Source organism: Puntigrus tetrazona, chromosome 4 (genome assembly GCF_018831695.1).
Source record: "Puntigrus tetrazona isolate hp1 chromosome 4, ASM1883169v1, whole genome shotgun sequence".
Taxonomy (NCBI): Eukaryota; Metazoa; Chordata; class Actinopteri; order Cypriniformes; family Cyprinidae; genus Puntigrus; species Puntigrus tetrazona.
Window position 1 is genome coordinate 6,109,874 of NC_056702.1, and position 17,114 is coordinate 6,126,987.

General features: G+C 36.2%; 1 protein-coding gene across 8 annotated transcripts in view; it reads right to left on the bottom strand.

Annotated features, from left to right (window-relative positions):
* The window catches only part of arhgef39 (Rho guanine nucleotide exchange factor (GEF) 39), a 166,739-nt gene that overhangs the window by 23,982 nt on the left and 125,643 nt on the right, over positions 1-17,114 (bottom strand). For 7 of the 8 annotated variants that reach the window (XM_043236364.1, XM_043236363.1, XM_043236362.1 and 4 more), the window contains 4 exons: positions 11,651-11,843; positions 10,840-10,934; positions 5,541-5,661; positions 2,891-3,009 (listed from right to left, as the gene is read on the bottom strand). In XM_043236364.1, the coding sequence (XP_043092299.1) occupies positions 2,891-3,009; positions 5,541-5,661; positions 10,840-10,934; positions 11,651-11,800 (485 nt within the window). In that variant the 5' untranslated portion in view covers positions 11,801-11,843. Of the gene's footprint in view, positions 1-2,890; positions 3,010-5,540; positions 5,662-10,839; positions 10,935-11,650; positions 11,844-15,324; positions 15,440-17,114 lie in introns of those variants that run through there. The other variant, XM_043236365.1, reaches the window with a different exon arrangement.

Below are 17,114 nucleotides of genomic sequence, written 5' to 3' on the forward strand. Positions count from 1 at the left end.
CGTTCCATTTTCTGACAACAGAAGCAGTGCAATATATCAGTGGAAATAGTTATATTAAGAATTTGGCTGCGTTAAAATACATTGTGTGACCACAGAGAGGCAAGATAATATGAATATGCTAATTAATGTATGGCATCTGGCAACATTTAGTGACTTCTCAAGCTGGCATTAGCTACTTTTCATTGAAAGAAATAGGCAACACTGGTTCAAGGCCTAGAAAGGTAGTAAGGACATTATTAAAATAGCCTGCGCGCCATCAGTGCTTACTAAATTACTTTTTGTGCGCAAAAACACTCATTCAACAGTTTAACTGCGTCCATGTGACGTGTGTCCATGACACTAAAATAAAGATTGAACCACAGAGAGACTATTTTAAAAGCAGTCCTAGAGTTTTCATTTCCGGGTGATCTATCCCTTTAAGTGCGTAACATCTAGAGAAGTTGTCTCCCTTTTAAAATACCGCATGCTGGCATTTAGCTCACGATTTGCATTTGCCAAAAGTTTGAGAAACATAACTCCAATGCGTTTAAAGCATTTGGCTTACTTTTTGCGCTTTCTCAACAAGCAGTGGTGTTTATTAATTGAATGAGCTTTTCTTTATAAATGTTTGTCAAAGGACACCACGGGAGTAAAAGCGAGGTAAATCACGATCAAATCACCTAAAACGGATGCAAAAAGACAAACAGGATTTGTGTAAGATGAAACCAATGAATGAAAACTACGACAGGTGGGCGCCAGCTCAGGAATGTTCTTATGAAGAACAAATATAACGACATAATTATCGTCATAGCTGGAATGACACCGTGTTTGTCTTCTTTCATGTTGGAAACTACATTTAATAAGTAGGAGTGACATAAAAGCCTAATTAAGATGGACTCGAGCAGCTTGATAAAGGAATGCCATGTAATTTTCGCTGGCTCTTAAGCATGTTCTAGTTCATTTCGCACCCTGTTACACTAATTAACGGCTGAGACCACGACCGCATGAAATTACAGCCAACAAAATCGGCGGCTTAACAAAAGGGATTTTGACAGTTCTTGGACAGTCTGAAGGCAGGTGTGAGCACGACATCAAACAATAATTACGTCTGTCATTGAGAGGCTGGGTACGCGCCGTGCACCGACTCCTCCAAAGCGAAGAAATACGGATGGAGAATTCAAGCATGAAAACCATAACCCGGTGGTGACAGCTTTCTGTTATCGTGCCATCAAATGATTCCCAAAATCCTTCTTTAAACTAAATCCGCGTAGTGCGATCAACAAAATGTGAAGTTGTAGAGTGATTTGACAGCTGAGCAGAAGACTGTGAAGTAGACTGGCCTGTGTCAGAAGATACTGATGCATAACCAAAACGCTTTACATTCCCATCAAGAACTGACTGCATTTCAACGCCGCCATCGCGCTGGAGCTGTCGATCCCATAATCGCCTCACCAAAGCAGATGGTTTAAACTTTAAATGCACAAAAAACATCCGCTGACCAATCCATCTCGTTTACTTGAAAATTCAATGGCTGAGGTACTCTGACATTTATTGAGATTAGGAGAAAACTTTGCACGTCAATTGCAATAAGTGCTCGAGGAGTCCATTAAACAGCACAAAATCAAAACATCTTTAGGCGAAGCGTGTCATTTATGCACCGCTGCCATCACCAAATGGGTAAATAAAGCAGAAATATATAATAAATATAAGTATTAAAGTTTTTCACAAACAATTATGAAACAAAAACCTACCGTGAAATGATTTTCCTTTCAAGTAATATAATATAATAAAATATAATATAATAAAAATTCCCCATAACAATAAGTAGGGCCCTATGAAATTTGTTACATTTTTTTTCCAAATTTCGTTTAATTTTTTCAGAATTTTCAATTTCTGGATTCAGTCTTTTTTCCATTTCTTTAATCAATTAAAAAGCATGTCTTAATAATTAAAATCATGAAACATTCATTTTTCACATGAATATTATGTTTCACATGAAATGTTATTTTTTATATAAATGTTATTTATTCCTAAAATCTTTCAAAAAATGTTTTTCGTTTTAGTAGGCTAGTAGTATATACATTCTACTGATAAATAGTAGAATACGCATAATGACTTCAAATTTAATTAGCAGTGAATACCTACGGTTCTGTGCATGTGATATACCGCTAGTTTTACTCAAATCAACGGGTAAAATGCCCATGAAGTAATTTTCAGAGCAGGGCTGAAGATGTTGTTTGTGTGTTCCTCATTTAGCAGGCGCTGAAAACACAGCGAGCGTCACAAGCACTTCAGTAAGTGTGTAGTAAACAAATCACGTGCCTGCGCCATTCATCAACAGAGACACGCAGAACATACATGATTCATACTTAAATCAATTTTTGCGGCTTAATATTTGCAGATACTAGTCCATATGGTGATTTGATTTAAGCGCAAGGACCAGCTTTTGATTAGTTCATGTGACAAATTCTGTGACATTCCACGTTAAACTGTGAACAAAGGCCCAGTTTCATTGAAATTGATTAGACCACAGTTCAACTTTTTTTTTTTTTTTTTTACGTGCCTTTAAAAAAAGCATTACTGGTGTGCATCTTGAGACAAAATAAAGGCACAGACATGTTTTAAGATTAGTCAGTGCAACTTTCTTTCAGTTGAAACAGCTCAGATTTTTATATATATATATATATATATATATATATATATATATATATATATATATATATATATATATTACTTAAGTTAGTGTTTTTACATAATTATTTTTTAATTAAGCACTAGATGACACCAAAATAGATAAGTAAAATATAAAGTAGTGTAGTGTAAATGAGTATGCACAATTCCAATAACTGATTAAATAAAAAAAACCACTAATATCTGCTCATAATCAATAACCGGTCACACGTGTACTTACTGCTGGATGCGCTGAAGAGGAAGCGCGAGCAGATCTTCAAGTTTCTGCTGTCTGAACTCAGGCCTGGACTCCTGGAGCTTTTTAAACCGTCTGAAGGCTTTGCTTTTCTTCACCTGAGCCTGAGAAGGAAATGAACCATGAATCAAAGATCTGCTTCCATGAAAACAACTGATACAACAGTAGAGCACATTTGATAATGCTAGCGATAACACTGTTTACCTCCCACCAACAGTATCACCCCCGTAGATGATGCATGTGGCGTGATGTCTATTGAATTGTGCATTCAGTCTCGCTTGTGACTCAATCTCACTCATGCACAACGAGACATCTCTGTTGTCTCTTATCACAAGCTGTCTTCCGAATAGAGGCAACCCTGGTTACATTATTAAATATACATTCACGAACCATGTCAGGCTAATGGCAGCCTGCATTAGCATAGCAAAATATCACTTCTTTATTTGAAATTTGTTTGGAAATGCGCTTCCCTCTGAGAAAAGCATGTCGGTGCTACTTTTTTGTGCTAAGTAAATAATAAATAAACATATCAAGTATACGAAACAATCCATCATCTTCAAACGGCGCACACCGTGAACAACACCTGCTCGGCTAACATTTACGGCCGAAGCAGCTGGGGTCTCCCTCTGAGAAACACAGCAACATTAAATCACCGCATGTTGGACATGCTGTGAGAGGAATCCTTTATTCAGGACAGCCAGAAAAAAATAAATTCTCAGAATTAATTCTGTCAAATCCTGTAAGCTTGCCACATTTTGAAATAACAGGAAAAACAATGTTAAAATGTATTGTTAAAAAACTACATAATCTAAAATAAAATGTATATAAATGCATTAAAAACAAACAAACATACATTTTAATTATTTAACAAGTGAACAAGTGTACAGCATGAAAACAGCATTCATTTTGAGAGCTGGTAATGATTTCACATTTTTAGTATTTTCAAACAAGACAAATGCCGTCATTTGACCTTTTTATATACCAAAGAATCCTATTAAACATAGCAGGATATTTTAACATGTAATATTAAAATAGAAGACAGTAAGAAGACCATTTTAATACTATTTCATATATTTGATTTCCATATATATTTGATCAAATAAATATATTTACACCAGTAATAAATAAATAGATAAAAATTCATAGTGGCCAATAACTTAAATGGTACAGATGGCACATTTCTAAAATAACTTATAACTACCTTTTAATAGATTTAAACATTACATTATTCTAGCTTACTATTATATGTTCAGTCAAGGTTAAAAAAAAATTATACTAAAGAGGAAGTTAAAAATGTCAAACTAACATGTGAAAAGAAAACATTGAGATCTTAATTCTATTCATCAGCTTCATGCGACGGTGGATTTTGAAGGACGAACCAGCCACGTTTGAATCATGTGACATGGTGAACACACCAGCCCATGTTCCGGCAATTACAGCCATGTAGGCCTAGCGGAGGAATCAATGCTAACTTAAACAGCTCAGTCTGCAATCAATGAGAGGCAGTCAATTGGCCGTAGACGTATTCCTCCTCTTAATTAAGACATTAATATCTGTGAGGCTCCAGGCTTCCCCTCGGATAAATAAAAAGCAGATGTTAGCACACGGCTTGGAAGAGCTTTGCTGTGAGGCTAACACTCCAGCGTACATTTGGTATCGCACACAACTGCTAGCGTAGCGCGAAACACGTTAAGATGCCCCCTCGGTTCACCGCAAGCGCACAGAATACAGAAGTTAGCATTAGCCAGACGTGCCAATGATCCTTTAACCACTAACTGATTTGGTCTAACAAGGAATCAGTCATCCGTACACTTGGGTACAGGTGCCTTGCCGAGGGAGGAGCTAATTAGCAAAGAGAGAGACTCCCCATCGCATTTTTTTTCCAGCCGACTGATAGAGGCTGCCCACTTAAGTCAGGCGTAATGAGATGGTAGTGTTGGACCTAATGGTACCGCTGGGCTTTGCCTGGAGAGATCTGTTTGCACAGAGTGTCATCCGTAAGCCTTAATCAGGTAGGTGACTCCATTTTTTTACACCGTTCCAAACGTCAATCATCCTGAATGGCCATCTTTGAGTTACTGACCCGACATTGTGTCTTCTCTTCTTTTTTTTTTTTCCCCCCACAAGGTTGAGCCGAACAATGCGGTAGGGTGAAAAAAGGTGCCATAGATGAGGAATCGTACAATGATTTAATAGGTTTGGACTAATTGGAAGTAGAGCATGACATACTGTCAATCCTGCGCATTACCATAGATCTATAATGAATACATATTCATGATTTCATATCGATAGACGTAGCCATTGGCTTTTGTGTAAGGAGGTGACCTCTATCCAGGTAATAAGGCATTTACTCGCGAAAAGCCAATACCAGCGCCATTTGATAGCAGGTAAAAACATTTAACTACCTTCACATAGCAAACCACAATCAAAAGAGATGCAAAATGACACAATCGGTCAAACTGAATAATATTCGCTTTAATTTACAGTCATGTTCAAGCAGGCATTACTCAAGGCCGTACAACATAAAGAGTCACACTGGGAAGTACGGCTGTCAATGCCAAATGATGAGCATGTTCAGAGAAGTCGAAAGGGGTCAGGTCTAACATATCAGACGTTTAACTTGACGCTGACTTACCGTGAGGACTTTTTTAGCCGTCTGAATGTTGTCAACGTACGTATTGTACAACTGCAGGTGAGTGCAAAACTCCTCAAACCCAATGCCAAACCTCTCCAGTTCTAGATGAGAGAGAAGGGTCCTGTAAAAAAAAAAAAAGTCAAAAAAGTCAAAATATCGTTTGCTTTATGGGGTGTCATTTAAAAGAGACTTCATTGAATTCCTCAAATATGCTCTAAAATTAAAAAAAAATAAGTGACCTATGATACACATAAATTACAAATCATAGACAATAAAATAAAAATGTAAATAAATTATATAATAAAACATTAATATATATAAAATATAATTTTTTTAATTATAACACTATATTAAATAACAACCAAAATAGATTAATTCTTTTTATTTTAAATGAAAGCACACACACAAATTAAATACATTTTATACACAATTATATATATATATATATATATATATATATATATATATATATATATATATATATATATATATATATATACATACACACACACACACACACACATGCATATACAAATATTATTTTCATTAATTGTGTTTCTATACAATACATATAAATTGTAAAAAAAAAAAAAAAAGTTAATTTAATATTACAATTCATTTTATTTTTATTCACATTTTGTAATGAATTAAGTCTTATTTTTCCAGTAGTGAAATTGCACAATTACATGTTAAATATACTTTCAAAGAAGAGTCATACTGCGTCATATCATCAACAATTAAGTAGCAAAACAACAACAACAAGAAAAAAACCAAATAACAGGGCCCACTTTCACGTTACCCTACCCTGCAGTCTTGCCACGGCACTCCAAACGCAGTGATAACCCTGATACTGTTTTGGAAATCAAGGCACTTCTTGTCACAAATAATGAGGGGGGTTAGTTCAGACGCAAAGGTATTTGCGAAAGGAAGTGTTTTTAGTCGGATTTGTGTGGTGTCATGCGAGGGCCCCTCCCTGTGGGTGACATACTTATTTGAGACAAGGGTGCTGAGGCTAGCGCCCAAGGGCAAGCGTGCGGCGCTTTGTAGCGGGAACGCACTCATTGCGAAACCACGAACAAAACAAGGTGTTCAAGAGGAATGGAAGAGTTGGTGCTCTGGCTGTCAGGCACATTAGGATGACATGGGTATAATTCAAGGGTGAGGGTGTTGACACTTGTGAGGGAGCTTATTATCCAAACCAGGCGAGGTAGATACCGCTTAGACCAAACAGAAATACAGGTACGGATACACGCACGCACACACTCTCCCTAATGATGTTCCCTGAGACTTTGCATTTTTTACGTGCTGGAAGAAGGAGCATTTTGCGCTTGAAGTTGATTTAAATAGATTTTAATGAAGTTGCAAGCCAAGGTAGCCTCTGTTCGTAATCAGGAGATGCTAGAGCAGCCGAGAGAGTTCTAACGAGGGCAAAGGGCGGGAAAAATAGTGTTTCCTTTTTCCTCCTCACAGCCAGAGGCTATTATGATAAATATGAAATTACGACTTACATTTTTTATGCTCTTTTTTAGGGCAATTAAATTCTTTGGCCGTCAGGAAGATGACAAAGATAACATTAGCATTCCTCGTGCGTGGCGTTAATCTACATTAATTCTTAGCGGTTGCGACATCTGGGCTGGGCACAGACTCAACCAAACAATGGAGGCCTATGTGGCTTCATTTGCGGGAAGCGAGAACCTGAGGAATACTAATTACCGTTGATGAATAGTTAGCGGTGACACAAACGCTCATAAAAACACAAATACGTACAGGACCCAAAAGCAACGTTGGGTTTGTAGGGAGACTCCCTCCTCCCTTCAGTTGCGACAGGGACCCACTTCCTTCATATCGGATACTATTTGATGTATTTCCACGCCACATTTACTGTCATTAAGAAACCCCCAAGACGCACTAGTTCACAATATTTATCTCTCAAATGCGTTTTTGATTCTGTGCTATTTAAGTGACAGCCCTTTTCAAGTTGGTGATCACTGTTACGGTGCATTCTGGGATAATTGGGTTCTTCCCACTATTGCCTTACTCCCCTCATCAGGTAAACAGTCATAATTCTGATGAATGGCAGCGGTGTGACAGTCTATTCAAGTTGTGTTTGTTTGTTTGTTTGCTTGCTTGTTCAGCAGCGTTAAATGAATACGGAATGTATTTAAGTCTTTACCGACCCAAGAGTAACGTGTGATGTGCTAAGAATGAACTTCAAACCAACCGCAAGCTTTTTTGTTTAACTTAAATACAGCAGACAGATATTTTTATATTTCTTAGGATGCCGTCGTATTAGTGTCGCCTTTGAGGCTGCCATCATTTTGAAGAGCTTTACGGTAAACTGGGAATGATTGGTTTGCATTGTCCTCGGGTTATATAATCACTCCGAATATCTGTATAAAATAAAGATTTTTAAAAATTATTATTTGAAATAATTCATAACAAATGTCAAATTTTATTCCGTTAAAATATACCATAAAATGTAAAAAAAAAACATGTGAGAAAAATAGATATTCGAATAAACTTAATACTCATAATCTTCTCATTCAATATTTATTTCTGGCAAATAAAATTAATTAAAAACTATTTAATAATTTTCTCATCCTCATATTGTTCCAAACATGCATGACTTGCTTTCTCCTGTGGAACACAAAAGGAGAAGTTTTGAAAAATGTCCAGGCTGCTCTTTACATACAACAAAAGTGGAAAGTGGCCAAAAATAAAAGATAAATGAATGAATTAAATAAAATGAAAAATGGAAAAGAGCAGCTCGGACTAGGACTTGCTAAATAAATCCATTTTTCTTTTCACAGAATAATGAAAGTCAAAAAGGATTTGAAAGACGTAAAAATTAGTAAAGGTTCAAACATATCACGGTTTATATATTCAGATGCGTTAACACAATTTGTTCCCTTCTACAAAGTGCACATTGTGTATTATATTAATAAAATGAAATCTAGAGCTCACCTCCTGTCCTTGTTCTCTGTTTTTCTGTGCTACTACAACTAGTCCGAGATAAAAAGTGATGATTTCAGCTAAGGATTCAAATAACCTTCAGCAGCCAGCGCAGATATCAACATGCATCTGAAGAAGCTTCCTGATAACGATGTGGTTTTGGAGTACGCGAGCACTTTATTCGTTTTAATCAGTCAGCCACTGCTGTCTGTTCACAGATCTAAATTGAGAGACTGCCATTACGCTTCACCCGGCACTTCAATAACCGATTCTAATGATGATATATGGTAACCGAGCACCGATTTATCCAATACATCAGGCTCTGAAACTCAGCCCTCCATCTTCATTCAGCCACTGTTTGTAGAGAGGCCCGTCAATCAGGCATTGATGGGAGCCTCGGGGACCCACGGTGATTCATTATTCAGACAATTTTATGATTCTCAATCAACAGGGCCTGGATGAGGCCCTCAAAGGCAGTCAGTAGTTCCCCTTCCAGTCGTTTGGTAATATGTACTCAACAAAACCAAGCTGTATATACTTGTACAAAAACTTTGGCCAATTCAGGACTAATGACATCTCCTCACTAGGTTTTTCCCGTTCGGTAGCATCTCTCTAAGACTGTCAGGTAAATTTTCGAAGATTGATCAGGTTGTTCGTTTATCAAACACGCTCACCTGCGCTGAGGAGCAATAATCTGTCTAACGCAAGCTTGAAGGTCTTAATAAAAAGCTGGAAGCGTGTTCGCTCGCAGGCTGTTGGACAACAGGAGAGGCATTCTGCTTTTCCATTTTTCTTTCAGATGTGGTACATCAAAACACAAAACGCTTCATGAGAGCTCTGTGCCGTAGATAGCCTCAGATAAAATTAACAAGAACAGGCTTCTTGACACCTGTGAGTTAATTTGTTGTTAGTCTGCCCGGCCCGCATGGGCAGATCAATGCCGACTGCTCTTCAGGCCAGTTTTTCTGATGTATTATTTCATCTTCTGCGCCTCGTTTCCAGCGGCTCTGGCTTTTCATTTGCTCAAGCTGTCATAAATGCCCCTCAAGCAGAGTGTCTAATCGTCTGTATGTGAAAGATTCACAGCTGGGTTTCACGACTTAGCATGGCCACTCTACCACCAGTAAAAAAAAACAGACAAAGTCGTCATATCATTGCAGACTATATATTTACACCTCTGACTGAACATGCGAGTATAATTTGCATATCTGCATCTATGCCCTAAAAGCAACTCATATCTATTTTATTTTAGTATTATCTATAGACCTCTGTAGTATTTCAAAATTTAAAAATTTACATCTTTGCACTTTAATGTATTAATTTCAGTTATTCACCAAAGCAAAATTCCAATTTTGTAGTTAATTTTTTTAATCTAATATTTATATTCTATTTTAGCTTCATTTCAGTTCAGAATTTTACAACAACAACACTGGTTTGCAATCAAATCCATTTCCTGGAGTATTACTTATATCTTAAGAAAAGTTTCAGACTAAAATAATTGAATAAAATACAAAATAATTGAATAAAATATTAGATCTACATATCTAACTCAATAAAGCTGCTGCTGCCTATGTGATTAATATTAATCAAAGGATGTTGATCCCCAAAAAGAAAGAATAAAATGCATTTTATGTTTAGTAGTTAAAATAAATAAATAATAATATTTTATATATTTATATATAAGAAAAAAAACTTAATGTCAATATTAATGTTTTTATAATTAATACAATATTATTTAATATTATTTTATCTGAAATAAATAGCATCTTTATAGAAAAAAAGGACAAAAAACCTGACTGCTGTGAAAACTGTCAATGAGTTGTGTTTGGTGTTTCGTGCTGACTTTAACCCTTGTATTGAACAGCCTGGTGCCTATAACTGGCGAATCAGCTACAGTAGTGTTGGAGTCAGGTGGAAAGACTGTATCAGTAATGAACGCATAGTAATGAATGCTTTCATTAAAAATACATGTTTAAAACATCAGCGATCGCAAACGCTTCTTCCTATCAACACAAAAGGCTTGGAAAACACAAACGCCGGCCATTATGAACAGGCCACCGTCACCTCTGATGGTAACAGTGGCGGGATAACGTGAAATACTCTGGAGAAAGTGCAGCTGTAAGCCTAAATCCAGCATCCGCATCGATTCGCAATCCAATTAAAGAGAATAACATAAGATAAGGCACACCAGGCAATCTCCAAGTTCTCAAACTTGATTCTCCTGTTAGACCCCAATTAATACTCCCCTACCCTCTCGTCCTTTTTAAACGGTATCAAAGCCAGCCACCCTCAGCCGTCTCTCTCCCCTGAGCGCGAATATTCACTTAATTATTTAAAGGATACTTACTGGTTTATTAAATGAATGGATTTAATTGAACTGAAGATGCTTTCTCTAATGTCCTGCCTGAGGGTTCCTTTGGCCTTCAAAATCTCCACAAAGTACTGGAGAAAAGAAAGAGACAGGAGGGAGAGAAAATTAAATTTTCAGACGCCACTCGTACATGACTCTTCATCTTACCGAGAGTGTCACCTCTCGTCGCACACCCTTGAGACAAAGCGAGAACAAATCTGCAGAGAGCCGAGCATTTTGCAGCAATGACATCTCAATTACCTCCGACGACTTAATATGAGCCGCATATCTAACACAACTCCACCGGCGGCGGGAAGCGACGTGGTTCGGTTTCTCAAAAATAAGTCGCGTTGTAACGGTCAACCGTCTAATTAGCCGCGGCTTTCCAAAACAATAAGACGGACGTGGAAGTTCGCCGTGTTGGCTTTTCAAGTTCAAATGCCAATTTGTTTTGATATACAACAAAATACGCACAGAGATGGCACTGGAAAATCAGTGTTCTTAAAAGGTAAAACTAATTAGCTGCGAAACAAAAGCCTTGAACAGGTTATAAACTATGAATTTCAAAAGAATAGCCCTGTGATGGTGTCAAGGACCACTCGACGCACGGAAAACCTTGTGCTGCTCAAACGGTGAATAAAGCTCTGATAATTAGAATTTCAGATTTGTATTAATTAGGACATTCTGACAATCAACGGATCTCAACAAACACATTTTTCGGTTTCTCTGACTAAATTCTCCATCAGCGCATCATTGTTTGAATTCTGCCCATAGGTGTTTGTGTAATGTTGGGCCTGTGGAGACTAACCGTGATGACTAGATCGAGCTGTTCACAGTATCTTTGTTCGCTCTGGACTAGCTCGCGGGCCGTGCGGCTCCTCTTCCTCTCCCAGCGCTCCCGCTGATCCTGAATGCTGCGGACGCCCATGGGGGTGAACGGACTCGGAGCAAAACTCATGACCGACCGGTTGAGGCTGCTGACTCCAGATCAGTGCTACTACCTACAAAACAGAAAAGCACTATTAAACACGCATCAAATTACTGGTTTTTAACCAAATAAAAATGCAATGATGATCCGCATGTAATCTACATATTTATATTTAATATATATATCTGAAGTTTCACTTGAATACATATATATTTATCTTTTACAAATTTTATCAGATTATGTTAATTTGCATGCGTGTATACACACACACACACACACACACACACACACACACAACACAACACATTGTAATATTATTTTCAAATTTCATCAAACCATTATATATTAATTTTGTATGTATAAACATTTTTACATATATACATATAAATATTTAAATATTTCAGCCTTTTATTTCATTTGCTTATATTACTATTTAAATAATTCATAATTTGATAAAAATATAAATTTTTAAATATATTTTTACTAGTGCTGTCAAACGATTGATTGCATCTAAAATAAAACATTTTTGTTTACATAATGTTTGAATGTGTACTATGTATATTTATTATGATTATTTAAACAAACACACAAAGTATATATTTTAAAACATGTAGATGCATTTATATATGAAATTATATATATTATATTATATTATATATATATTATATATTTCTGTATTTAATATAAATTGTTAAAAAATCCCTGCATGCATATATATATATATATATATATATATATATATATATATATATATATATATATATATATATATATACACACACACACACACATATATAAACAAAACCTTATGGATATGATTTATCATTTGACAGCTCTCATTTTTGAGTCAATACAATTTACAGAATTATATTTAGTACTTATTAAAATAAAAATAAATGAAAATAATTTAAATATTAAATCATACTATAGCAGCTTCACATCTTTTGTCGACTTCATTAATCAATGATCAATGTTTTTTAAATAAAAGCACTTATTTAGCATTTTTCATCATATATATTATTAAGGTGTCGAAAAATCCATACTTTGACATTTCTAAATTACAATCAATATGGTAAAATAACTAAGCAAATGCCATTGGCTAAACGCACCTAGTATGAGGGAGGACCAGCGATCCGGTCCCCTATGAATTGGTAATGACAAACAAACAACATATGCAGAGGGTAAGCCTCCAATTAAGAGAAGCCGAACCTACGCACATCCCAACAACACTGAACAACACACACTCTTGATCTATGACTTAGTGAATGCTTTCTCTCTCTCTCAGCTAAGTAAAGTCTCTCCATCATGACTCCTTCCCCCAGCCGGTGGTGCTGTCCCTCGACTCCGGGGTGTCCTCTCTGCACTGCCTCATTAGTGTCAGCTCTAATGGAGCGTCAGGGCCAGAAAGAGGAACGAGACCAACACTTTAACAGCAATTAACCCTTGTTCCCTCCCGAGGGAGGCTGGCGTCAGCCCTTCTGTAACACACTGTAAACAAGGCACGCCGATCAACCCGAAAAGACTGAGAGGGGTGCACACGGGTGTCCACGAAAGCACCAAAAAAATGTGCGTGCTGCCCGTCCCCGTGTTCGTACAAAACCTCCATAAAACGTGAAATGCATCCCCTGAAGTTCTATGTGCCCCGTGCAGCCTCTGCTAAGTGCTGCGTCTGAAGCCACGGTCCATTTTTACCAGCAACTTACTGTAAATTGCATCACTCTCGACACTCAAATAAGCAGTCAATTTCGAGAAATATTGCAGCATTTTAGGCCCAGTGAAGCCAATTAAAAGCCAGCTGAAGAGGACTGGGGTCAGGAGTACCTAGTTAAAAAGACTAAATATGGAGCAACCGGCAGGGTTTGTTTGCATAACTCAGCGCTTACATTAAACAAGACCACTTTCTTTTGTTCTGGAAAAGGTTTTATGCATACATATGGAAAATTACACACACAAACCCTGCTTTTCTTTACAAACACTCTTGCATCTAAATATAAAGGTGTTGGGTAACACCTGCAAATAAAGCAGTGCAACATCATCAGCACTGGCAAGTCCACATATCCGTTTCCCAGAAGAGCCACATGGATGAGGGGTGGAGCTGGAGTGCATCCAAATATCCCTACGCACTGTTATTGCTCTGATGGTTTCGGGAAGATCTACAGTGCTGATGTGATATTATACTTTTTGTTCGTTTAAAAAATTTGATTTGATTTTTTATATTTTCTGTTTCTGTCATTTTAGTTAGTTTTAGTATTTTTTGTCATTTTATTTTTTTTATATAAATTAATTAGCATTTATTAGTAGCGCTTTTAAACAGTTAATTGCAATTTCCTATAAAACTTTTAGTTTACATAATAAATGTGTGAATATTTATTATGTGTATATATATATATATATATATATATATATATATAAATAGAAACACATGCGGGTATACATTAAAGAAAATGTTTATGTTCATATATTAAATATATTCATATATTATTTAAAATACAAAAATATAAATAAACAAATGAAAAATGCTGCCTTTATTGACAACTGAAGCTTGAATAAAACATGTTTATTTTATTTCAAGTAATGAAAAGGTTTTAGTTCTAGTTAATAATGATCATAAATTTAGATAACTGTGAGACAGACATTTGAACTATACTTTAAACTATTGTTTTTTCCTCTTAAATACACAGCCTATAAGATTTCTTATGTCAGATTCCAGGTGTTCACATTAAAAAAAATGGCAACAAGTCCAAATAGGGTCCAATAAAAGCAAACTGATGTCATAATGATGGCCTACAGCAAGTTTAACTCTACAAACAGCAACCACCGGCTGATGAAATATTTCAAAGCTGAGCCAAAGCATAAACATTCAGATTCCCTATAGAAACTCCCATGACTTTCGCATGACTTCTTAAGACACCCGTTTCCATGATTTTTGCAGGCCGGGGAAACCACAATTTTACAGCTAGATTTCCAGAGATTTTCCCTCGCTGTTCACATAGTTTATATAGTATTTACTCTATATAAACTATATGAACAGCGAGGGAAAATCTCTGGATTTACAATTACAATTATTTGTATAGTTCTGTGTGTTTGCCACAAGGTGCTCTTCTACAGTCTACATTCATTTCTTGTTTATATATATATATATATATATATATATATATATATATATATATATATATATATATATATATATGGTCTCTGAGACTACAGGTCCAGTCATCTAACTTCAGTGAATAAAATATGCTTTTATTAAGTATGAAATTGTTTATAATCAGCTCTTCCTTACAAAAGCATTAAAAGCCTAAACATAAAAATAAATACACCCTACTTAAAAAAAAAAACAAGGATTTAAAAAAACTGATATCTGAACGTTAGCCTACTCAAAATAACTTTTTTCTCGTGGCTATACACGAGTAGCTCGCGACTCTGGTGTCACGTGTTTTTAGAGAATAAAACTACACTGCGAAGTAAACTACAGGCTATATAGCTAACTTCATGATGCGGCTACCGAATACATAAAACGATACAGAACGTATAAACGCAAAAACATTCCATACCTGACGTTGTTCGTTCTTTTCAAATTGAATGCAGGCGCTCTTTCTTACGCTCTCAGGACTTCCGGGTTTTCCCGCGCTCTGATTGGTGCTCGCAAACGTCGAAACTGAGCCGTCCCCGTGACGTCACCGCGAGTCGATTCAGCGCTAGGGGTCATTTCAGCAAAAAAACCGCTTCCTGTACCCGTTTGTGTCATAACAACATCAGTGTAAATCATGACATTTATTTAAAGGCATTAAGTAATTGAAAGTCGACATTAGCAGTCAAAGGAATGAATTTTATAAACGACTCATCTTATTTCTCACAGACACATAAACAATACTTCTTAGGATGTAATGTGCGTAGAATGAAATGTATTCTTTAAATCATCTTTTCAAAAATGAATCAATAACACAATTCATATGACCCTGAGAGATCTTAGTATTATTGACTGACCACAGGCATGTTTTATACTTAAGATTAAAACTCTTGCGTGTGGATAGATTATTTATGACTCGCGTTCTTGTTGTTTGTTTATGATCATTAAGAACAAGATGCCGGAGCACACACACGAGAAACGTTTTCTGTCAAAACTCAGACTCATGGCGTTCGCCTCCAGAAGCGTTACGTTACAGAAGGCATGTTAGGTGACTTTAACGGCTTCAAAGAGCGAAACAGAAAAGAAAAAAAAAATACTAAATATATCCTCTAAATAAGACGAACCATTAATTTTACATTTAACTTTTGCATCCTAGGAGTTAAGAAAGGGAGTTTAGTCTATACTCCTGATGATTCATCTTAGGAAATGAAGGGAGGAGAAAACACATCTCAGCAAATTTTTGCTAATTATACAAGAGTGTTGGCAAGATGAAAGTGATGCCCCGTGATCAGGCTTGGCACAGTAATAGCCCCTAACTCCTTATAGACGGTCCCTCTAATATAAGGAAATCCATCAGGACCCCCAAGTTCTAAAGTGCAAGCATCAACTTCTCAGACTATTTGCTTCTCCTTCCCCTTCCCGCAAAACAAAAAGCTTGCAGCCCGACATCAGCGAGAACACTGACATCTAGTGTTGCCTGTGTGGCTATCTGAGAGAATCCAGCCTCTGACCAACACGACAGATGCAGCATCTGCGTGCAAAACATGACCGGGGCCCCTTTCTATAGTGCTCTTCAATAAAGAACTTCTTTAGACATGATTAGAGTGCATGATCTTCTCGCGCAGGGATAGCGCTCCCCGAGAATGAAAGACCTTTCACCATTTACTCAAGTTATTCCAAAACTGTATTTTCGTCTCTGTTTCTTCTGTGCTTTTGTGTAGTGAAAGTTATTGATATGAAAGTTTTTCGTGCCTCGAGATTAAAAAATCGAATTATGTTAATAAAAATAAAAGGTATTTGCGACGTTGTAATCACACAATTCAGACTTTTCTTCTTTCTTATATATATATATATATATATATATATATATATATATATATATATATATATATATACATAACTTAGCAAATGATTTTATCTAAAGTGACAACAGAAGCATTATTTATTTACAATTTTTGTAAATTTTGTATGTTTTATTATAATTTAAATATTACTCTTATTATTGTTGTTGTTATTTCTTTATTTGGTCAAAATTGTGAGGAAAAAGTTGCAATGACCTTTTTGATTCATTTATTCCTTCATTATTATTATTATTAATATTATTATTTGTTTTTAAATTAAATTCCGGAAACAGACTTTCATACAAGGAGGTCCAAAACAACAATGGATCATTCTCACATAGTTTTGGAAAACGGATCCCCTATAAATCCCGCA